A 24,959-nucleotide genomic window follows, 5' to 3' on the forward strand; every position below is an offset into this window, starting at 1 on the left:
ATGTGCATTCACTGTATTTTTTTATACACTTTAATGGACGATTTGGTCCATGAATACAAACTATATTAGAACATTCTACAGTCTTTACACGTGCAAGATTGGGCCGTGTAAAAACCGCCCATCTGAATATACCAATTTAATTCAATGGGTCCGTATTCAATAAATAAAAAATACAGACAGAAGTTACGCCCGCGTGAATTGGCCCACAGTGTTGTATGTGCTTTGCGTCTGGGTAGGGTTTCATGTTTTGGGGGGCAGGGGACTATTCGGTAATTATTCATGATTTCTGGTGACATCGCAGTGTTTGCCGTTGAGGAGTGAAGATGACAATTCCTGATACACTTGCCTTGTAGGAAGCTCAGTATCCTCCCGAGAACTTCACATTTCTATTAAAAAATAAATATATATATTGTTTTTGGCAACGTTTCAGCTCGTTTGATGAAGTCTGGAAGAGGCTGCGGCGTACGCTTACTTATTAATGAGTAATGCATCGCTTACAATATATTATAATAATATGACAGGTCCATGGGGAGCACCGTGGTCGTATCAATGATGGGAGGAAATGGAGAGAATTGCTTAGATAAATTAGAGATTTTGCCGGGAGAAGATATTTTAGTGGGAAAGACAATACATAGAGCACAGTATGTCCCGCTCTCCTTCCGTATAGCCATAATTTGTTTCCAGCGGATTTCTAATGTCCTTATGTTGAGTGATATCGCTACCCAGTCCTTGATGTGCTGAAGGCCTCCATTTATTCTCTTGTGTCCTCTTGTTTGATGGCCCAGATCCTGGTGTCTTGTTCTTCAGTACTTGGTGTTCAGTGATTTAGTCTCTAACGACCTAGTGTCCCATTGACTGGTGTCCAGTAGTTTTGCTCCTCATTCCTTCATGTATGCTACTTGGTGGTCCAGATCCTGGTGTCCAGATATCTTGTTCTTCAGTTCTTGGTGTCTAGTGGTTTAGTCTCTAACGAGCTAGTGTCCCATTGACTGGTATCCAGTGATTTAGTCTCTAACAGTCTATTTTCCCATTTACTGGTGGCAAGTAAAGTAGTTTTGTACTTCATTCCCTTATGTCTGCTGTTTGGTGACCCACAATTTGGTGTCCACTTGTCTATTCCCCTAGTCCATGGTGCCCAGTAATTTTACGTCTCGTAATCCAGTGTCCCATTCACTGATGCCTAATTTTTCTGGTGTCCAGTAGTTTTGATGCAAAGAAACGAGTGGCACAGATCTCCAACCATCAGTGAATGGACTTGTGAACCAGTTTACACCAAGGCCTGGGCATCATGATCTCCATCCCCTTGATGGCAGTGTTTGATGGCCAATTCCAAGGTATCCAGTGGTTTGGTGAACTCACTCTGGAGGCCACTGCTTTAGTTCCTCATTTCTTGGTGTGCAATGTGGCCCAATCCCAGCTGTCCACTTACTCAAAGGGCTTTGCGTGGTTTTTACTGGTTTGTTAGCCCATTTTCTGGTGCCTATTGCTTTGCTGCTCCCATGTCACAGTCTTTATTGCTCCTTCTGAGACGGGATGGGAAGGAATGACAGACTGGCTGTTGGAAGGACCACTACTTCCTTTTTTGTGACTGACTTTTATAGACAACATGGTACAAGAACTGATAACGTTTAGACACCCCGTTGACTTTGTTGCTGTAGGTCATTGTATAGAGAATATTGTATCATGCCACTGGGCTTTGCCCCGGTATCACTCTTTCCAGTACTAGCTCCGGGGCTGCATTGCACATTATATATTATATTGTATGTTCTCCTTGTGTTGATATGAGAAGTCCCAGAAGGTTTCCTTCCACATGCCAAAAAATACTGAAAAGTCACTGGACTTCATATAAATTGCCCTTCCAGAGAGCAAAGGTCTTCCACTATCAATCCTATAGAAATAAAGGAAGTTGATAATAATTAGATTAATATTAGTTGATGAAGCAGCCTCCCCTCCCCCTCCTGTTGCAGAGAGTTAGTTATGGCAAGCGGTCTGTCTGCAATGAGGCATCTCCTGCGGAGGATCAGTAGAGCGCTACATATCAGCATATCCTGATGATAGGAGAATTATGTCAGAGTTGCTGGGGGTTCAGGTGGTTTATAGATTGGGCGATGAACCCCTGTGGTCAGAAGGGCGATAAGAGAAAAGATAACATTACAGCTGGATTGAAGAAGACAGACGTGAATGGGTCCTACCTTCTATCACTTGTATTAATGTTGATCCAGAGTAAGGCCCCTAGTGAAGACACTGATGACTTCTTACATTGAATGGTGGGACCTGCTGCTACTTGTGGGTTATACAGGCCCCTTTAGGTATCAGGGCCCAAATGCAACTACTACATCTACACTGCCTACAACTATGTCCCTGCTTACCTCTGCAGTCTTACCGCATGCACCAGCACAATCGGACTTCTTTCTAGTAGTGATACAACTCTAATACAGTATTTAAAGGAGCCCCATTCCCTATTCAACAGTTCTAGAAGTTAGTAAAGTCGGATCATGATTAAATGTGGGGCTAAACAGTTTCTTTGTTTTAGAGCCCCTCCATGAACATCCAAGCAAGGGGGCTACATATACAGCTATATGCGGACAGTGCATGGCCTTATAATGACCCTGAAATCACTGGTCCAGGACACATTTTTTTCCTGGGATTGTACTTAACACATGTGGACAGTCTCGCAACTTCGGGACTGTTGGTGTCTATGAGAAAAATAACCTACTCTATGAGATTGGAGGCACATGAAGGTACAGTCTATGCTCATATATTGTTATGGGTGTCATGGTATGCATCCATAATATGACTATATGCATTAAACCTTAAAAGATCTCGTTAAAGGGGTTGTCTGTGGCTTTAGGCGTTTTTTCTATTCATGACCCTTCTTCAGGATAGGTCAGAAATAGATGATTTTCAGGAATCAGTCACTCGGGATCCGTTGATTAGCTGACTTCCCAGCACTGCTGTCAGTGTGGTCAGCGCTGGAAGCAGATAGCGCTGGCAACATTACAGTGGGCCTATTCGGTACTGCAAGCACAATTCCCATGAAATTTAATGAGATCCTTGCCTGCAATACCAACCCGGGCTGCTGCACTAGGGACAGTGCAGTTGGCTTCCTGTGCTGACAGCGGCTCCCGAGAATCAGATGATGGGTGGGAATCCCGAGCTGCAGACCTCTGATGATCATCTATTGTTGAAGAGGCTCTGTCACCAACTTTTTGCACCCCTCTCTGAAGGCAACATAAAGTAGTTACAGTCACGCTGATTACAGTGATATGTCTGCTGGGTGGATCTTTACAGTAGTTTTGGAGAAACTTCCATTTTATCAGCAGCAGCACATACATAGAGGACTACTTAAAGTAGTCCTGGATAGTCATGAGCTGCAGGCTAGCCCCACCCACCCCATCCTCCAGCCAATGAGTGACTGCTTTCTGCCTATTACTGCGCATAGTGAGAGCTGCCAATCATTGGCTGGAGGGCGGAGTGAGTGTGACTGCAGCTCATCGATATGCAGAACTTGTTCTGTGTCTGGCTGCTGCTAATAAAATGTAAGTTTCTCCCAAACTCCTGCACAGATACACACAGCCGATATATCACTGTAATCAGTCTGACCGACACCACCTGATGGGGCTCTCCGTGACAGCTACAAAAATAGGGTGATAGTTTCTTGAAGCAAAGAACGCCTAAAGTCCCCGACAAGCCCTTTAAGAGGAGACTCTTCCTTTACGGTAGACCATACATCTGTTGTCCTACCCAGGGCAATTACACTCACTAAATGGTCCCTGGAGCGGCATAAGACACTGGTCTATCCAACCTCACCCCTGACTCCTGAGGAACCGACCGTCTTCTGTTTTCAAGGAGTCACGCTGCAAGAAATAGGTCATAGGTGACCAAGCCCAGCCAGTGGGAAGCTATTTTTAGTCCCCTAATTGGCACTTTGGGGGGCTCTTCTTCAAAAGGTTATCTTACACCATCATCTGAAGACGTGATGACGGTTTTCCTTTAAGAAAGAGAAGAACGAGCCCATGGAATTCCTGAAGCCCGAATAAGCTCATTCTCCCCAGTAACGTCTCTCTCCGAAGAGGAAGCTTAATGAGAACATCATTATTTTCTTGTGGATAATTGGAATAAAGACATCGAAGCCGTCGGCTAAGTCGCCCTTTAAATACCATCCTCCCGTCCGCGAGTGTTGGGGACTGTATCTCCGTCTTGGATTTAGGTGGTACTGACAGGCATGGCGAGATGAGGATGACAGGAGGAATCAGACTACTGAGGCAAATTGAGAAGGGAGGGGGGTGCTGGTTGGCAGCTAGCTATATTTTCCTTTTTGCATCATGTTTCCATGGTAACAGACAGCAACGCAATGCAGGCGCTTCACACGTGCATCTGTATCCCCCTCTGTCCCCTCCTCTCTATGATCACACGTCGCGGTATATGGATTGAGAATCATTAGCATCGCACCTCATCATGAGGATGGATTGCGGAGGAAATGATGGTCATCAGACTTAATATAGAAGAACAATCTTTAGAGATGCAGTCTGACAAATAACAGTTGGTTGCGGCACACGGCGCCTGGTACGCTGGCATCATCTGATCTGGTGTCTGTCCCCTCTGGTCATACTGTACATTAGGAGGCCTCATGTCTCTCCATCTTCTCTTATCTCTGTCCAATTTCTTGCATTCCTCTCGTGATACATTGTAACGATCTGCTCCTCCGCCTCGGAGGGGATGGGGGGCTGCGCTGCTGCTTCTACAGCTATTATTATCCATCTATGAAACAGTTGCTGAGCTCTTGCTTTCTATTGAATCCTTTTGTGCTGCGGCATCTGCCACAATCTTTACCATTGATATATTTTGGCACAGTGGGAAGAAACCCAGAAAACCAATTACAGATAATCAGCATCTTAATTGTTCTGTAGACTATGTGACTGGCCCTTTAAATCACTATTAAAAGTGCGCTTCCATTCCCCAGTAACATTAATGCCTGGAGATGCAGTAAATAACCCCCAATTCTTATTTATTTCTTACTTCTGAATGCAACGTCCATCATGTCTCAGGATGCAGCACAGATTTTCTATTCTCTTTAGAACAGAAGAATGTCTTTTGTGCTCAATGGCGCCCCCTGCTAAGTCATGAAATTTGTATGAGCTTGCAATGATGTGGGGATAAAGGAAATCATATCTGCGCTGAACACTTTTGTCAAAATGTTTCTATTTTCCTGATAAACTGCAGTAAGCCAAATATATCTTCTTTACCAGTAGTAATTATTATACTACTGCAGCTCAGATCAAAGAAAAGAATACCCCCCTGAATATAAAAATATAACTAATATAATACTGCTCCCCTATGTACAAGAATATAACTACTATAATACTGCCTCCCTATGTACAAGAATATAACTACTATAATACTGCCCCCTATGTACAAGAAAATAACTACTATAATACTGCCCTCAATGTACAAGAATATAACTACTATAATACTGCTCCTCTGTACAAGAATATAACTACTATAATACTGCCTCCTATGTACAAGAATATAACTACTATAATACTGCTCCTATGTACAAGAATATAACTACTATAATACTGCCTCCTATGTACAAGAATATAACTACTATAATAATGCCCCCTACGTACAAGGCTATGACTGCTATAATACTGCTCCTATGTACAAGAATATAACTACTATAATACCGCCTCCTATGTACAAGAATATAACTACTATAATACCGCCTCCTATGTACAAGAATATAACTACTATAATAATGCCCCCTACGTACAAGGCTATGACTGCTATAATACTGCTCCTATGTACAAGAATATAACTACTATAATACTGCCTCTTATGTACAGGAATATAACTACTATAATACTGCTTCTATATACAAGAATATAGCTACTATAATATTGCTCCCTATGTACAAGAATATAACTACTATAATACTGCCCCTATGTACAAGAATATAACTACTATAATACTGCCTCCTATGTACAAGAATATAACTACTATAATAATGCCCCCTACGTACAAGGCTATGACTGCTATAATACTGCTCCTATGTACAAGAATATAACTACTATAATACCGCCTCCTATGTACAAGAATATAACTACTATAATACCGCCTCCTATGTACAAGAATATAACTACTATAATAATGCCCCCTACGTACAAGGCTATGACTGCTATAATACTGCTCCTATGTACAAGAATATAACTACTATAATACTGCCTCTTATGTACAGGAATATAACTACTATAATACTGCTTCTATATACAAGAATATAGCTACTATAATACTGCTCCCTATGTACAAGAATATAACTACTATAATACCGCCTCCTATGTACAAGAATATAACTACTATAATAATGCCCCCTACGTACAAGGCTATGACTGCTATAATACTGCTCCTATGTACAAGAATATAACTACTATAATACTGCCTCTTATGTACAGGAATATAACTACTATAATACTGCTTCTATATACAAGAATATAGCTACTATAATACTGCTCCCTATGTACAAGAATATAACTACTATAATACTGCCCCTATGTACAAGAACTTAAATACTATAATACTGCTTCTGTGTACAAGAATATAACTACTATAATACTGCCTCCTATGTACAAGAATATAACTACTATAATACTGCTCCCTATGTACAAGAATATAACTACTATAATACTACCTCCTATGTACAAGAATATAACTACTATAATACTGCTCCTATGTCCAAGAATATAACTACTATAATACTGCCCTCTATGTAGAAGAATATAACTACTATAATACTGCTGCTATGTACAAGAATATACCTACTATAATACTGTTCCCTATGTACAAGAATATAACTACTATAATACTGCTCTTATGTGTAAGAATATAACTACTTTAATACTGCTCCCTATGTAGAAGAATATAAATACTTTAATACTGCTCATACGTACAAAACTTTAACTACTATAATACTGCCCCCTTTATACAAGAATATAACTACTATAATACTGCTCCTATGTACAAGAATATAACTACTATAATATTGCCTCCTATGTACAAGATTATAGCTACTATAATACTGCCCCCTTTATACAAGAATATAACTACTATAATACTGCTCCTATGTACAAGAATATAACCACTATAATACTGCCTCCTATGTACAAGATTATAGCTACTATAATACTGCTCTTATGTACAAGATTATAACTACTATAATACTGCTCCTTATGTACAAGAATATAAATACTATAATACTGCTCATATGTACAAGAATATAACTACTATAACACTGCACCCTATATACAAGAATATAACTACTATAATACTGCCCCCTATATGCAAGTATATAAGTACTATAATACTGCACCCTATGTACAAGAATATAACTACTATAATACTGCTCCTATGAACAAGAATATAACTACTATAATACTGCTCCTATGTACAAGAATATAACTACTATAATACTGCCCCCTATGTCCAAGAATATAACTACTATAATACTGCCTCCTATGTCCAAGAATATAACTACTATAATACTGCTCCTTATGTACAAGAATATAAATACTTTAATACTGCTCATACCTACAAGAATATAACTACTATAATACTGCCTCCTATGTCCAAGAATATAACTACTATAATACTACTCTTATGTACATGCCTGAAGTACAATTTGAGTAGTAGGATCATACCATAGAATAGAGAGGCGGTAAGCCGGACAATGCCTTGGTTTGTAATGGTAATATTAGCGGTTGTGAACGGTTTTTTGCCTCGGCGCAGTGTATACCGCCTGCTTAATCTTCCCATCCTTATCTCCGCCATGTCTGCAGGCCACAGTACAGCATTCTAGGTTATTAGGATAGCGGTGATTTATAACGGCTTATCTCACTAATGTCCTCCTTCCCGTACGATGGCCACTTTGTCTTGGACTGTTATTAATGTATTTCCGTAAGCGGTTTCCAGTTTGTTGCATTACGGCCCGCGCTGCGTTGCGCTGTTATGCGATCATAAATCTCTGGTTTTGCCTTTTTTCATTACACTGTAGTTGTCACTTTTAAGATAATGTTTTTGGCTGTTTGATAAATCTCAGAGGAATGTAATCAGCGGTACATAATCCACGGCGCGACTTCTAATAAAATACAACTTTTGTCTCCGGGGCTAAGCGCCTGGATATTGTAAATCCGCAGAACGCCCCACAATACGGGATATACATTACAGGCTCCTGTGGATCAGTGCGCAGGTATTCAGGTTATCGGAGACTATGTCAACAAAGTGTATTCTCTCTATAATGACTGGATCTGCATCTCTCTAATGTACAGCAGGCTTGGTAGACCTTAGTAAGTCTCATTTATTAAACTAATCACTGCGCTGTTTTCATTTTCCCAGAGCAGTAAATAAAAGGAAAACGGATCTCTGGTTGGTTGGCGTTGGCAACAAAACTAGGCCATGCCAGGCTGAGGGTCCTTGGACCCACCAAAGGGAAATATTCTGAGGACCACCCATTAAGAAGCTGAGGAAGGAGGCTAGACCACTTCAGGCCTTCTGCTCCCAACTTAGGGAATTTGACAAACAGTGCATACAGCCCCCTTCATTACAACCTCCAAGCCAGACCCCTAAACAAATACAGCCTATGCCCTAGAGCTTCAAAACATGGACCCCAGCCCCACACTAGAATTCCTGCATACAGACCTCAAATCACATCCCCTAAATACATCCAGAGCAAGTCCTTCTTAACACAGACCAAAGACCCCTTAATTGTCACCTCAGACCATGGCCGTCTTTAGTACAACCTCTTCTTTAACCAGCCCTTCTTTATATACACCTTCTTTTATGCAGACCCCTAAAATAGACCCCTCATTATACAAATCCCAGGGCAAACTCCATTTTATATAGACTAGACCCCTTTTTCCTAGAGAACCAAGACCAGACCCCCCTATCTATATAGACCCCTGTCCAGATCTGCCATCTATGCAGACCTCCAAATAGACCAAGCTATTCATACAGACCCCAGAGCAGCCCCCCCTATCTTTATAGACCCCTATCCAGACTTGCCCTCTATACAGACTCCCAGAACAGACCCCTGTTTGTACAAATCCCAAACCCTCCATGTACAGATCACAGACCTGATGAGGCCTTTATATTGACCCCAGACCAGAGCCTCTCATTATACACACCCCAGTCCAGACCTACCATTAATTCAGACCTCTCCTTTTTACTATATTTATGTAATGAGCTCAGTTCTCGTGCTGTATCTATGTACTGAGTTTTGTTCTGGGTTTGTATATATGTACTGAACTGCGTTTTGGCGCTATATTTATATTATGACTTTGGTTATGTTATAATGTTATAATATTTATGTGCTAAGATTGATTTATGCTATGTTTATGTTTTGAGCTTGGTTCTTCTCCTGTATTTATTTTATGAGCTTGCTTCTGGTACTGTAACTATGTACTGAGCTGTTCTTGTGCTGTATTTATGTTATGAGGTTGGTTTTGGCTCTGTGTCTATGTACTAAGGTTTGGGCTATATTTATGCTGTAAGCTTGGTGCTGGTATTTTATTTATGTTATGAACTTGGTCTTGGTGCTGTATCTATGTACTGAGGTTTGTTCTCGGGTTGTGTGTGTGTGTGTATATATATATATATATATATATATATATATATATACACAGAGCTTGGTTCTGGGCTATATTTGTTATGACCTTGGTTCTGGTATTATATCTGTGTAACGAGATTGGTTTATACTGTTTTTATTTTAGGAGCTTGGTTCTGGTACTGTATTGTTGTTATGAGCTTGGTTCTGGTGCTGTATTGCTGTTATGAGCTTGGTTCTGGTATGGTATTTCTCCACTTAGCTGTTCTGGTGTGTATTGGCTGCTATGTTACGGTTATCTGCTCAAGCAGAATACAGGCAGACTGTCTATCAAGGTAATATATAGGTTTTTTTTGTAGTGGTGGGAAGCAAAAACAATTCTGTACGGTGTGCCATCTAACACCTAGGGGCGGCACTGCTTTTATGTAATCAGGAATTATAGCACACTGTTCATTCTTGGTTCTGAATGCAATGCCAGAGCAGCAGTGAAGACTGACACAGAACAGATTAATACACGCAGTGAGTTACAAAAATGAATGGAGAGGGGTCGAGCCTTAAATCAGGAACCGGCCTAAATAAGACATAGAAGTGCAATTCTCCGCAGTGGGAAGAATTAGGTAAAACTGCGGCAGAATGCAGCGTGATGTGTAGCAGTCCCTGTACGACAATGGAGACCGTGATTTCCGTGTTGTGATTCCATATTAGTGGTGTAACCAGCCTGTCTCGCAGTGACAGAGCACCTGGAGTCGCTGCTCCGGTCTCTGACACTTCTGTATGTCTAGTAGGAAGCCCTAGGCCAGGTCTGTCTGCAGCAATCTAGACGGAGCATAGCGAAACTGTCGTGCTTGATCGCACAGCGCAATTCTTAACCTGATTCTGTCAGCACACCTCACACAGGAGCGGCACGGGCTATCACAGCCCCTGTCAGCAGTAAGATGATCATCACATTAATATGTATCATACTGGCTGCTCCCCACAAGTGTCCGCCGCGAATAGCGTCTCAGGTCTCATCCGGGGTGCAAATTATCATTACAGAAATCCTGCAGAATAAGAACAATTCCAATATAAAAATTGAAATGACGGACAAATAATCTCTCAGCTCAAAGTAATTCCCCTAATGGATTCTGGTGATTACTGAGAAAGAACGAAAGCCACCAGAGATCCCGGCTCCAAGGGTCACTGACGCGCCAGAGGTCCCCTTATCTTACCTAAGTGTAATAATGAGCATTTCCAGAAAGTACAGTAACACCCACTAGAGGGCGACACGTGTTGTCTTGGTGGTAAACGTATTATTGTAGTGCATACTGTGCATTCATAATGGATGCAGCTTTAATTAGACCTTGTTAGAAATTATAGCATAGGGACACCATGAAAGCCCAGAGACTGACAAAAAGATGTGTCAGGGTGATAATATAATAAGTCAGAGCTTGTGATAATAATTATCAGCATATAGTAATCAAGGCTTCTGAGACAATAGGTCAGTTCCCTTTGAAAATCTTTAATAGCTCTTAAATTATAAGTCTCTGACTTTAGATTCAAGGGCTCTGAGATAATATTTCAGGGCCCCACTGAGTTAATTAGTGAACTCTCTGAGACAATACATCATCAGTTTGGAATAATAACTAAGGGTTCTGACTGACATAGGTCAGATTTCTCTGAAAATATCTAAAGGCTTTGAGATAATAAGTCAGAGCTATGATAGACAGTAATATTGTAAGGCCATAGGATAATAAATCAGAGCTATAAGATAAGGTAATACCGTTGGGCCATGAGATAATAATTCAGAGCTAGGACATACAGTAACATTGTAGGGCCATAAGATAAATTAGAGCGATGACATACAGTAAAATTGTATGTCCATGGAATAATAAGTCAGTGCCATAAAGTAATATTGTTGGGCCACAAGATAATAAGTCAGTGCTAGGACATATAGTAACATTGTAGGGCCATGAGTTAAATCAGAGTTATGACATACAGTAATATTGTAGGTCCATGAGATAATAATTCAGTGATATCACATAAAGTAATATTGTTGAGCCATGAGATAATAAGTCAGAGCTATGACATAATGTAATATTTTAGGGCCAAGAGATAAATCAGAGCTGTGATATACTGTAATATTGTAAGTCCATGGAATAATAAATCAGTGCTATGACATAAAGTAATACTGTTGGGCCATGAGATAATAATTCAGAGCTAGGACATACAGTAACATTGTAGGGCCATGAGATAAAAAAGAGTTATGATATGAAGTAATATTGTTGGGCCATGAGATAATAAGTCAGAGCTATGACATAAAGTAATATCATAGGGCCATGAGATAATAAGTGAGTACTATGAAATAACTAAGGTTCTGATATAAGACAGTTTACAGACAAAATAGCTAAGGCTCTCAAAACCTTTAAAGCGACCCTCCAGTTTCGGGACAACATTCTCCTGGGATGGAGGGGGGGAGGGCAGGAGGTTTATTACCTGCAGTTCTTCTTTTCCACCCCTTTGTCGGCCATCTGGATGGCCCAAAACAGGACCCAGAACTGGTGGATTGGAGGGATGGCAGAGAAGAACTGCTGGTAACATACTCCTCTCCCTCCTGTCCCTGGAGACGCTTTAAATGTCAGCTCAGAGCTCCGACTTATTATCTCAGAGAGATGACTTTTATTGTCTAAGAACTCTTATTAAAGAGTGACATGTGTGTGCTGGATATGTCATGCAGAGTTGATTAATGTCTCATATTTCGCCCATAACACTCTGACTACTTTTTTCTGCCAGCAGTCTCAGACCCTGGAGCCCTGGAAGCTCTATAGCACCGTTGGACTCCTCCTGGGCCTAGATGTGATAACCTTTGGGATCTGGCAAATAGTGGATCCCCTGCAGCGCATTATTGAGGTAAGACTGGACAGCAGCCTTCATCAGACAGTTCACTTCCATATACCCTAGTGGTCATCATGAGACATCTAATTATGTGCTTGTGTTTGACGCAGTAACCACCTACCTTTAGGACCTGCAGTGCCCCCTGAAAACATCTCAGCCCCAGAGAACCTCTATAACTCTTACCTGCGCACAAAGAACACCTAACCACATTCTTAGATACCCAGGGGGTCCCCACTCCTGGTTGGCGCTTGATCCGTAGTCTGTACTGGTTAGGGGATATTCACACATCTACACATTAATAGGTTGGTTTTAGCAGTAAACTGGGTTCTGCAAGCCCCATTTATATGTCCTGTCACTAATCTGCCATGTGTGAACAGATCCGTAAAGTGATTGTCTGTTCTGACCATAAGTCTTACCAACAACTCGAATTCCGTCACTTGACCTTTCAGGTGAAATGTTATAGGTGATATTTCATCCGTTTCCCAAGTGTTTATATATCACTCATAGATGAAGAGTGACCCCAGTTATCAAGTGGGAGGGTCATTCCCATTGTAGCAAAATTCCCATGTCTTAGAGGGACCCTCCAGTCCTGGAGAAACAAACATGGCCGCACTAGCTTCTCTGACTACAGAATGTGTATTAGTATATAGCCTTAGTCTAAGACATTACACCTGCTGTGATTGACCAGTGCTCCCCCCATGAGCTGGTCCGACGAGTTAGAGCACCGTGTGGTGTCTTAAACTACCAATGTATGCCAATATTCAGTGTGCATCAAGTAGTCGGAGAAGTCATTCGGCCATCTTTGTTCCTCTAGCATCGGAGGGTTGCTTTAAAACAACAAATTACAGGGTAACTATCTATAGGTGGCGCTAGAAAGACCGATTTCTTCCTTCTGGAGGAGAGCTAATTTGTATACGTTTATACATGAGCATTGCCTCCCCACACTAACTAGATCTCCACAAGGAGAATCAGTATCTTCCAATGAGTTTCGAATGACTTCTCCGACTACCAAACACTATGATTAGTGATATTTCTTGGTTCAAGTCTCCTTCTGGGACATAAAAAAATGTAAAAAAAAACCCAAACCTTAAAAAATAGTATAAAAAACCCAACAACCTTCTTTACCCCGTTTCCCCTCTTTGTTTAAAAAGAAAATTAAGAAAACACCCATGTTTGGTATCGTCGCATCCATTATGACCTGTACAATTAATTGAACGCACTTTGTACCCTGCACCACAAACGTTGTAAGATAAAAATAGCTAAAAAACTGAGACAAAATGCTTTTTTTTTGTTCCTTTTCGCCTACCAGAAAAACCCAATAAAAGTGATAGAAAAGTCATGTGAACCCCAAAATGGTGCCAATGAAAACTGCAGCTTGTCATGCAAAAAGCGTACGGTCCTCAGAGCCCTCCACCCATGGGAAATGAAAAGAGCTACGGGACTTTCAATGCAGCGATGCAAAAGATATATATATATATATATATATATATATACTTTCCAAAAAAGGGGCTTACCTTGTGCAAAAGTGGAAAAACCTAATTAAAATATATAATTTTGGTATCATAATCGTACCGACCTGCAGAAAATATTTCATTTATGCTGCTTGATTAAAAAAGCCCCAGAAACAATAGCAGATTTGATGTTTTTTCTTCTCTGACCCTCCAAAAAAATATTAATAAAAGTTTCACAATACATTAAATGCACCCAAAAAAATGGTATCAATAAAAACTATAGTGCACCACAAAAAAATATCGCTTGTACGTCCGTGTTGATGGAGAAGTAAAAAAATGATGGCTTTTGAAAAGTGGAGATGAATTTTCCCTCAAAGTTATCCTCAGGACCAAAATAGGCTGAGTCACTAAAGGGTTAACAATTCATGGCTAATGTTGTGGATTTGTTACCCGTTTCGCTGCAGATTGTCGCGGTATTGTCCACGCAGAGTATCTCCTATGGAAATCTATTCTCCAGATCTCTAGCTGCCGCGGATTTCGGCATCTTCGTTAAAGTCTATGGCCGATATCTGCAAGTCTTCTGCACCAAATCCACTGCTGAAACTGTTATGCTGCAGGTTTAGGGCGAGTCCACATGGGGCCACAGAGTGTCTAGCAGATCCGCAGTGCAGACATCCCCCTAAAAACCTTACCTTTTTAGTGCAGATTTTGATGCATTTTTTAATGTGGATTTTGGAGCGGAATTCACCCTCTCAGTTGAAGAGGTGGAATCCACACTAAAAAACAGTTATTGTGGAGCCCCCCCGGGTCATGGGGGGGCATAGAAGGGGCCCTCCAAGATATTTCGTAGAACAGAGTAGGTGGGTGATAGGGCCCTGCCGAGGTATACTGCTACTGGCGGCCTCAGTACAAGGTTTTGCCTATCACATGAATGTCGGTGCGCGGAGAACGTTTCCTTGAGATGGGCAGATATACAGAAGGTGTCCTCGTGGCGAGGGGCAATTGATCTTAAATGTGCTTCCAAATGGAACTAGAACTGATTTGCAACAGCAAGAAAAAAGTTTGTTAGTCTCAGTCACTTACATGGCCATGGCAGGCCTGGTCCCAATAGGCTGCAGCAGGATAGCGGTGTTGCGCAAGCAGAGTTAGTCCTCCAAGTCTCGTTGCAACTGATTTTAGTTCTTTCCATTCTCCCCACTCATAAACTAAGTTTTCTCCAAGTGTTTCCAGATTCCAGATACTTCCGCTCCCTCCTAGGGCCTGACACAGGGATCTGCAGGTACGAGGGAGATGAATAGCGTCTAGCTCCCCCTCACAGCGCATGCTGACTAACACCCGCCGCACCGTCCCTGCAGACCTGGGACCAAATCAGCCAATCCAATTCCTTGTAGTCAAACAATACTTTCTGGAGCAGAGGCACTGTAATCCCAACCATCATAAACCAGCTATTGTAAATGCTGCGGATTTCCATGTAGAAAGTCCTCAAGGAAAATCTGTGGCAATCTATGGCCTTCGGATGGTTTGACACGCAGGTTTTGTGGCACCTTTTGGGCCAAAGCCAGAAGTAGACTGAAACGATACGTGAAATATGACAGATTCTCCTTCCTGCTGGATCCACTTCTGGCTTTTGCTCAAAAAAACTACTGCAGATATGTTGTGTGTGAACACAGCCCCAATGTCCAGCTTTTGGTCCATTCTAGGAGTTCACTAAAGAAGAGCCCCGTGAAGACCTTGATGTCCTCATCCTGCCCCAGCTGGAGCACTGCAGCTCGGTGAAGATGAACACGTGGCTCGGTGAGTGTATCAGAGTATCTCTTCTCTGAGGGCTGGAAAATACAATCTAGACTAATATGGGGGCTACAAAGCAGGCTGGTTCCAGGGTTACGCCGGACCTCAGGCGACAGTCTCAGTGGGAGTAAATCTGCAGAGCATATGGTGACCATATAACGGTAGATACCAGCTCTATACAGGTGCAGTGAGGACAATACACGTCATTACAGTACCGTTATAGCCAGTGGTCACAGGTGAAATCCTCTCTGACTGGAACCGTTCAGTTTCCCTTTTCTTCTGCATCTAGCCCAGGCCGTCATGACAAATTCTCACAGCTACAACTTGTCTCTGTAAAATTTGACGCACAGACATCTTTGACTCCTTGTTTTTCCATCACCCTCCCTACATTATCTACACCACTTACAACACAACATGGAAGTGCGTGGTGGACAGCAGCAGCCACTACAGCTGCCGTGGAGCGAGAGGGAGGTGAGTAAGGACTTTTTAAATTTCACATGCTTCCTATTAACATCAGGGGTGCTGACTGCTGTTCCTGACCAAGCAGCCCGAACCCCCTGTGACCCATTTCTGGTCACCAAGTGGAATGGGCCTTCCTTGGCTCAGTGGGCCCCAGCATCTGCCAAGGTTTGCCGGGTGATAACGCCACGACAGCTACAGACCAGCATCATCGTGATTGTTTCACCACCAATAGAAGATGGCACTGATGTAACCTCCAGGCTATGACGGGCAGCAGCGTAGCGAAGATGTGTCGTTCCATGGTGTTAAGAGATCGCGCTTTCCCGTATTCTCTGCTCTTTATCTTCTCGATGTCTCAGTTCTCCTTTTCTTGTAAATCTCTCACGTCGTATTTGCTTTTCTCTCCGGTTCTTAGGTATTGTGTATGGCTCCAAGGGTCTCCTGCTCCTACTCGGTATTTTTCTAGCTTACGAGACAAAGAGCGTCTCCACTGAGAAAATCAATGACCACCGTGCGGTAGGGATGGCCATCTACAATGTTGCTGTGAGTATTGTGAACAAGAAGATGAGGAGTCTTAAGAGCCAAGTGAAATTCTGTTTACTGTCTTGTAAGAAAATGGGATTAGGAATGAGCTGAACCGATGTAACAGCGTCTATTCTCCAGTTATTGATGGGCAGAGAGAAGGTAAATAACCGAGGGGCACGGGGATCGCCAAGAAATCAATCCACCCGAAAATTGGATATCTAACTCTTTCTAGAGACAGAAGAATGTGGGTAATTTTATCAAGACTGAAGTGTGAGCACTGAAGAATGTTAAGCTTCTTCTTGCTCAACAATAAAGCTCACAGAATGACCCCTATATTAGAGCCCCCAGCCCTTTATTACACCCTGGGCCCTTTATTAGAGCTCCTTGCCCTTTATTACACCCCGGGCCCTTTTTTAGAGTCCCCAGCCCTTTAATATAGCACCTGGCTCTTCCAAAATTGGCGCTTCCTGTATGGATATTCTCCCCATGACCCCAAAGTGCAGCATAAAATTACATGACAAGTTTTCCATGGATCAGTTTCCCATTAGATGGGAAAATCCAGCGATCTGAGTGACTTCTAACAAGGCCCAGTCATCATTGCTAGACTAGCCGAGGCCTCGCTGCCAACCGTGGGGGAGTTTTTTGTGTAACAGTGTGTAGAGTATACAGAGAATGGTGTGAGCGAGAAAAGCAGCGAAAGGGATCCTTTGGATGGAGACAACTGATTGCTGGAAGCGGTCAGCGGAGGATGTCCAGAATTGTTTTAACAGGTGCACAAGTGTCAAGAGCAGTCAAATACAACATTAGTGCTCTAACTATTGTGTGCGAACACAAAACTCGCCGTTCCTTAGCACGGATGGGCTATAGCAGCAGACGACCAGTTCCAACGCCATTGTGTCTAAGAGAAACGGAAATGCAAGACTCCAGCGGGTAAAAAAAAACGCAAAACTTGTATCAGTGAGCAACAGAAAAACAATCTCCTGGTCAGATAGATCCAGATTTCTGTTGTGAGGGTCAGAATTTGGCACAAGTAGCATGAATCAATGACCCCTTCCTGTCAGTTAGTCAGAACATGTCTGCACCTCCATCTAATCTGCAGCTTCCTGTCCGCAAGGGACGATATTCCTGCAGGACGTATTCATCACCTTGTGGGATCTACAACATGATGAAATTCTGCGGTCAGAAATACAAAGGCGCGCTACTAGATGGGGGCTAATAAAGTGTCCATGCAGTGTATATACTGTATATGTCACCAAAGATATCTTATTGTACCCAGCAACACTTCCTTCTGTAACACTCTAAGGTGTCTTAATTCGCTCACATTTCAGCCTCTTAGATTGGCCTAAACGTTCCACCTTCTGTTGTTACCAAAGCTCTTGTGGTGAAACGCAGGGTCATGGCAGATTGTTGAGGCTGATTTATGTGGATATGAAGTGCTCATGGCTGCAGCCTTTTGAGGGCAGTGAGCCGCTCTCGGGCCTCAGTAGGATCACACTCATGGCCCAGTACTGACAAGCCTCACCAGAAGGTTTTATACTGCCCTACATGGGCAGATTCTGGGCCCAGGTGTTATAAGAGCCCGCATACAGGGGGGCACGGAAAAAATACCCTGGCACCACACTCTTAAGTCAGCTGTCTAATTGGCCTTTATTGCCCATAGCAACCAATCACAGCGCAGCTGACATGAGAGTGTGGTGTCGGGGTGCTTTTCCATGTCCCCCTGTAGATGGCCAAATATGACCCAACTCATCTTACTGATAGACCATGAATGGGGCGATCTCAGATGGCAAGCTTTCTTCTTATCGCGTCTTACATGTTACAATGCAGGTCTTGTGTCTGATTACCGCACCAGTAACCATGATCCTCAGCAGTCAACAGGACGCCTCCTTTGCTTTCTCCTCGTTGGCCATCGTCTTCTCAGCCTACATCACTCTGGTTGTCTTATTTGTTCCTAAGGTGAGGAATCATTGTGGGTGATCGAGAGCAATGGTAATGTAACCTGTATTATATTATCCTGTATGTACACAGTGACTCCACCAGTAGAATAGTGAGTGCAGCTCTGGAGTATAATACAGGGTGTAACTCAGGATCAGTACGGGATAAGTAATGTATGTACACAGTGACTCCAGCAGCAGAATGACGCAGCTTTTTATTTGATTGGCTCTATACAGGTATAATCAGGTTTTATAGATCTAGCCTTCTAGCTGTGAATGACTGGCTTTATCCCTCCTGAACTTTTATGGATCCTGAATAGAATGCCAGATCCCCCTCAGGTAGATGTGCGGCAGGGGGCGGCACAGCTAGGCAGTACACTGTTTCGATCCTCTAGGGGCTTCCATAAGCTGCTGGCACCATTCGCGTAGATCATGAAAACTCAGAAGTGAATATTACGACTTCCCACAATCCGCCGCGGGTCTCGTGTTCCCATCCGCTTTCCTTATGATAAGAGGACGTGCTGCAGGTGTAATGAATCGTCGCAGTAACTACCGTGTTGGTGTAAGGAGATAAACGGCCTCCTGCAGTAACAATGCTAATGATTGGATTCTGTGCCCGCAGTACGGATCTATAGTTACACCTCACTTATCGCTCAGGCAGACAAGTGGTTTGGAACGTGATGCCAGGAAACCACAGGAGGACTGCCATAAGCTGTAGATCAATGCTGCAGGAGCGAGGCAGCGCGGCCGCATCATGTTCTCATGTTCCTGTCTGGATCACTTGATCTCTTGTCAGCCGCGATTAACGGTTTATAGCCGTCATATAAATTATGATGTCCACAAATCCCAGCAATCCTCCTGTATACTGCAAGGTATTGCTGTACTTTCCTGGAAACTGCAAATTGTTAGCTCCACTGAAGAATAATTCATACATTGTATTATATACTAGATGACCAAAAGTATGTGAACCCTCCTCCTAATCATCAAACCTGTGCATACAATCAAGCACACAGCCATATAGCCTACATAGACAATCAGGTTGTACTGAAGAACTCCATGGCTGTAAACGTGGCACCAACATAGAATATTTCAATCTTTACCACAAGTTGATTAATGGTTCTACTAGATCTGCCCTGGTCACCCATAAGTCTGATTATCTGGAAATATAAATGGAGGCATCTAGGGGTAAGAACAGCTCGGCAGACCACACAAGCACGCAGAGTGAGGCACTGAAGTGCTTAAAGTGCTTCTTCTGTGGCCCCACTTGCTTATATTGTCCCTCTTTGTGGTCCTACTTGATTATAGTGTGCCCTTTGTGGACCCATTTGTTTTTAGTATCCCCTTTGTGGCCACACTTATTTATCGTACCCTCTCTGGGGCCCCACTTGCTTATTGTACCCCCTCTCGGCTCTACTTGCATATAGTGCTTTTCTGTTACTTCCCTTGCTTACAGTGTCCCTTCTGTTGCCCCTATTTCCTTATAGTACCCTCTCTGTGCCCCACTTTCTTATAGTGTCCCCTATGTGATCCTAGTTACTTGTAGTGTCCCCTTGCTAGACCCATTTCCTTATAGTATCCCCTGCATGGCCCCACATGTATGTAGTATTCCCTGTGCGGCCCCACTGCAGCTTATAGTGCCTTCTCTGTGGTTCAACTTTCTTACAGTGTCCCCCTCTGTGCCCCACTTGCTTATAGCATCCCCTCTGTGACCCACTTGTTTATAGTGCTCCACTTGCTTATAGTGCCCTCTTTGTGCCCCTCTTGCTTATAATTAACCCTTGGTGGTTCCACTTGCATATAGTGCTACTAGTGTGGCCACATATGCTTGCAGTGTACCCTGTGTGGCCACACTTGAATATAGTGCCCCCTCTATGACCCTACTTGCTTATAGTGCCCCTTATGTGGCCTCACTTGCTATAGTGTTTCCTCTGTGGCTCCAGTTGCTTATAATGTCCCTTCTGTGGCTTTTCTTGCTTATAGTGCCCCCTATGTGTCCCCAGTTTCTTATATTTAGTGGTCTGGGGCTGTTTTTCACGGTTTGGCACTAAATTTCCAGTGAAGGGGAATGTTAATGCTGCAGAATGGGCAGACATTTTACACAATTGTCGCTTCCAACTTTGTAGTAACAATTTGGGTGATGGCCCCTTCATGACTTATCTGTGAGGTACCGCCGATATAACTGTCAAACAAAGCAAACCCCACTAAGATGTCTGTCAATGTTTTTGATGATTGGCTTGAGATGTTCCTTTAGCCCTGATCATGTTCTCCACAGATGAGACGTCTTATCACTAGAGGTGAGTGGCAGTCGGAGCAGCAGGACACGCTGAAAACCGGATCATCCACTAATAATAATGAAGAGGAGAAGTCTCGATTGCTGGAGCGGGAGAACCAGGAGCTTGGCCGGATCATTGCTGAGGTGATGTCCAGGACTTTATATGCTCACCATGTTGTAGTTTTGTATAACATTATTCAGCTCTGTACTACAACCCTAGTTCCAAAAAGTTGAACCGCTGTGTAAAATGCATATAAATGTAAAGAAGAAAAGAATGCAATGATTTGGAAAACTCATCTAACCAGATTTTTTTTCACAATAGAACACAGAACACACCAGAGGTGGAGGGGACATTGTTCTATTTCATTCTTAAAAATTAAGTCATTTAGAAATTGATGGCAGCAACACATCTCATAAAAGTTAGAATAGGGCAGTGATGGCGAACCTTTTAGAGGCCGAGTGCCCAAACTGCAACCCAAAACCCACTTATTTATCGCAAAGTGCCAACACGTCAGGGGGCGGGGCTTATCACGACGTATGATTTTACCTCCGCTGGTACGCTCGGGGCCGCTGTGGGGTGTCACTATTAGGCTGGGGGCCGCTGTGGGGTGTCACTATTACGCTGGGGGCCGCTGTGGGGTGTCACTATTAGGCTGGGGGCCGCTGTGCGGTGTCACTATTACCGCTGGGGTATGTTTACATATGGCGGAAATGGGCAGGGCTGCTTCAAAATAGACAGTATGCAGATTTTGACTGCTTTTTAGATGCGAAAATATTGCAGCATTTCCACATCCAAAAAGCAGTCAAAATCTGCACACTGTCTATTTTGAAGCAGCCCTGCCCATTTCCGCCATATGTAAACATACCCCAGCGGTAATAGTGACACTGTACAGCGGCCCCCAGTGTAATAGTGACACCCCACAGCGGCCCCAAGCGTAATAGTGACACCCCCCAGCGTACCAGTGACACCCCCCAGCGTACCAGTGACACCCCCCTAGTGGCCCCCAGCGCCCCCCCCCCGCGTACCAGTGACAAACCACAGCGGCCCCCCGCATACCAGTGACAAACCACAGCGCCCCCCCCCCGCATACCAGTGACAAACCACAGCAACCCACCGAGTACCAGTGACAGACCACAACGGCCCCCCAGGTACCAGTGACACCCCCTAGCTGCCCCCCCCAGGCACCAGTGACACCCCCTCAGCAGCCGCCCAGGTACCAGTGACGGCGCCCCGGGTACCAGTGACACACCCCCAGCTGCCCCCTGGGTACTAGTGACACACCCACAGCCGCCCCCCAGGTACCAGTGACACACCCCCAGCAGTCCCCCGGGTACCAGTGACACCCTCTCAGCGCCCCCCTCCCAGGGTACCAGTGACACCCTCCCAGCAACCCCCCGGGTACTAGTGACACTCCCCCAGCAGTCCCCCGGGTACCAGTGACACTCCCCCAGCAGGCCCCCGGGTACCAGTGACACCCTCTCAGTGCCCCCCTCCCAGGGTACCAGTGACACCCTCCCAGCAACCCCCCGGGTACCAGTGACACCCCCCCCAGCGGCCCCTCCGGGTACCAGTGACACCTCCCCCAGCGGCCCCACAGTCTATGCTGCAGCCACTCCGTGCCCTGCTCTCCAGCTGCTGCCGCTCCCTCCAGCCTCCGCTGACAGTGGCTGTGCTCAAGCTGCCGGCGCTCCGTCTCCTGCTGCCAGCGGCGCTCCCTCCGGCGTCCCTGCTGCTGCAGCGGATCTCCGTCTCCTGCTGCCGCCAGCGCTCCCTCTAGTGTCCCTGCTGCTGCTGCCGCTGATCTCTTTGTCTCGGTCCGCCGCTGCTCCTTTGCCGCCCCCTCTGCTGCTGATTCCTTCGCTGCTGACGCTTCCGCTGGTAAGGCCACACACGTCCCCAGCCTTCCAGAAGCTGGGGGCGTTACAACATGTAAAACCCCTGTATTATGTCGCCACTCCTAACTTCTGGTTGCGACACAATACAAGAATACTGGGGAGCCGCGGCCCCTGACGGTATTCCCTAGTGGTCAGCAGTCGATGCGGCGCGTGCCAGCAGGGAGGGCTCTGCGTGCCGCCTATGGCACGCGTGCCATAGGTTCGCCACCACTGGAATAGGGCCATGTCTACCATTGTGTAACAGCCCCGCTTTTGTAAGTGAGGAGACCAATTGCTTGAGTTTTGGGAGAAGAATGTTGTCCCATTCTTGTCTGATGGAGGATTCTAGCTGCTCCACAGTCCTCAGTCAGTTTTGCCAGATGTTTTTTTGTTTATAATGATGGCAGCAACATATCTCACAAAAGTTGGGAGAGGGGTAACAAAGACTGGGGACATTAACATACTTACCAGCTCACTTACCTAATAAATAAACGAATGTCTACCACTTCTTGCTGTATAAACGTGGGGTAGGCCACAGCTTTATTAATTAAAACAACATTAATAATAACTTTTAACGATCAAGACCTATCCATGCTGTCCGCAGATCAACTTTATCAGTCCGTAAACCGTCCTCCGAGGACGTTCGTAAGCCCCGGTCCTTCGGCTTGCAAACCTTTCTCTATTCCCTAACCAGCATGACAAATTCTGGGCCAAACACAAGCTGTGACAACTTCCAACAACTGCCATTTGCTACAGTCCTTTCTCCTCCCCTACCCAGACCTTCCGGGCGGGTGGGCGGGTGTCTTCTCGGCTCCTATCTTCCTTCTTCTCCTCGTGTGTCTCCTCTCTGGCCTACTTCCGCTCCCCCTCCCTCTTCGCTTCCTGTCCTAGCTCCACCCCCTCTAAGCTCTCTTTTCTTAACCCCTCCTATGCCTGTCCCCAGTCACATGCCGTTTCCTTAACTCAGTTCATGGCATACGAAGTAAGCGGTTCTAATTGAAACTCAGCTGGAAGGTCAATTTTTTACTATGTCACATGACTGTGTATAAAAATAGCATGTTAGAGAGGCCGAGCCCCTCAGATGAAAGGATGGTCAGAGGTTCATCAGTCTGTGAAAGGCTGTGTATAAAAATTGTGAAAAAAATTTCAGAAAAATGTTCCTCAATGTAAAATTATGAATACCCTGAACATCTCGCCACATAGTACATAATATCAAAAGATTCAGAGAACCTGGAGGAATTCTTCTGCACAAGAGACAAGGGCGATGGTCAGTTTTGGATGCTCAAGATCTACAGGCCCACAGGCTTTACTGCATTATATATAGGCATGATTCTGTAATTTAACCCCTTAAGTGGCACGCCCGGAAATTTTCCGGGACGAGCTCCATCCACTGCTCATAGCGATATAGCCCGGAAGATTTCCGGGCTATGTATCACTATGGGAGCTGCAGAGCACAATGCCACAAGCTGTGACATTGTGCTCTGCCTGCACTGTCCCATGGAGAACAAAGCAGGACATTGAGAAGCAGAAAGATATTGCCGATATGCCGGCACTCTCCTGCTTCTAATATCTTGCTTTGTTTACAGGTTGCTATAGAGACCATCGGCTTGTCATAAGCAAGCCGATGGTCTCTGTTGCAGGGAGAGCTGGTGCTTGGCTGTCAGAGGACAGCTAGGCACCAGCTCTTACAGCAGAGATCAGACAAAACCTCTGCTCTCTGCTGTGTTAACCCTTTACATGCTGCAGTCTATGTGACTGCAGCATGTAAAGGGCTGTCACCATGGGACCCCCGGAATGTGATCAGGGGGTCCTGATGGGTCTCTGTGGAAGTCCCCCAAAGGGACAAAAATAAAAAAAAATAATAAAAAAAAGTTAAAAATTATTTTAAAAAATAAAATAAATAAAAGTCAAACACTTGTCTCCCTTTACTTTGTGAAAAATTAAAAATAAAATTACACATGTGGTATCCCTGCGTCGTAATGACCCAGAGGAGGAAGTTAGTACATTATTTAACCCCTTAATGACACGGTCCCTTTTTTTCTTCTTTCACCATTTCTTTTTTTCCTCCCCCTGTTTTGTCGCTGTATGAGGGCTTGTTTTTTGCGGAATGAGTTATATTTTTCAATGGTGCTATTTAAAGTACCATATAATGTACTGAAAAACTTTTACAAAAATCTAAGTGGAGTAAA

The 24,959-nt window shown here is 44.0% G+C and overlaps 1 protein-coding gene across 4 annotated transcripts in view; it reads left to right on the forward strand.

Annotated features, from left to right (window-relative positions):
* Nucleotides 1-24,959, forward strand: part of GABBR1 (gamma-aminobutyric acid type B receptor subunit 1) — a 151,613-nt gene that overhangs the window by 119,737 nt on the left and 6,917 nt on the right. For 3 of the 4 annotated variants that reach the window (XM_066581345.1, XM_066581348.1, XM_066581349.1), the window contains 5 exons: nucleotides 12,365-12,481; nucleotides 15,618-15,711; nucleotides 16,580-16,707; nucleotides 18,517-18,645; nucleotides 20,896-21,039. In XM_066581345.1, coding sequence (XP_066437442.1) covers nucleotides 12,365-12,481; nucleotides 15,618-15,711; nucleotides 16,580-16,707; nucleotides 18,517-18,645; nucleotides 20,896-21,039 — 612 coding nt within the window. The remainder of the gene's footprint in view (nucleotides 1-12,364; nucleotides 12,482-15,617; nucleotides 15,712-16,579; nucleotides 16,708-18,516; nucleotides 18,646-20,895; nucleotides 21,040-24,959) is intronic. The other variant, XM_066581347.1, reaches the window with a different exon arrangement.

Source organism: Eleutherodactylus coqui, chromosome 10 (assembly GCF_035609145.1).
Source record: "Eleutherodactylus coqui strain aEleCoq1 chromosome 10, aEleCoq1.hap1, whole genome shotgun sequence".
Classification (NCBI taxonomy): Eukaryota; Metazoa; Chordata; class Amphibia; order Anura; family Eleutherodactylidae; genus Eleutherodactylus; species Eleutherodactylus coqui.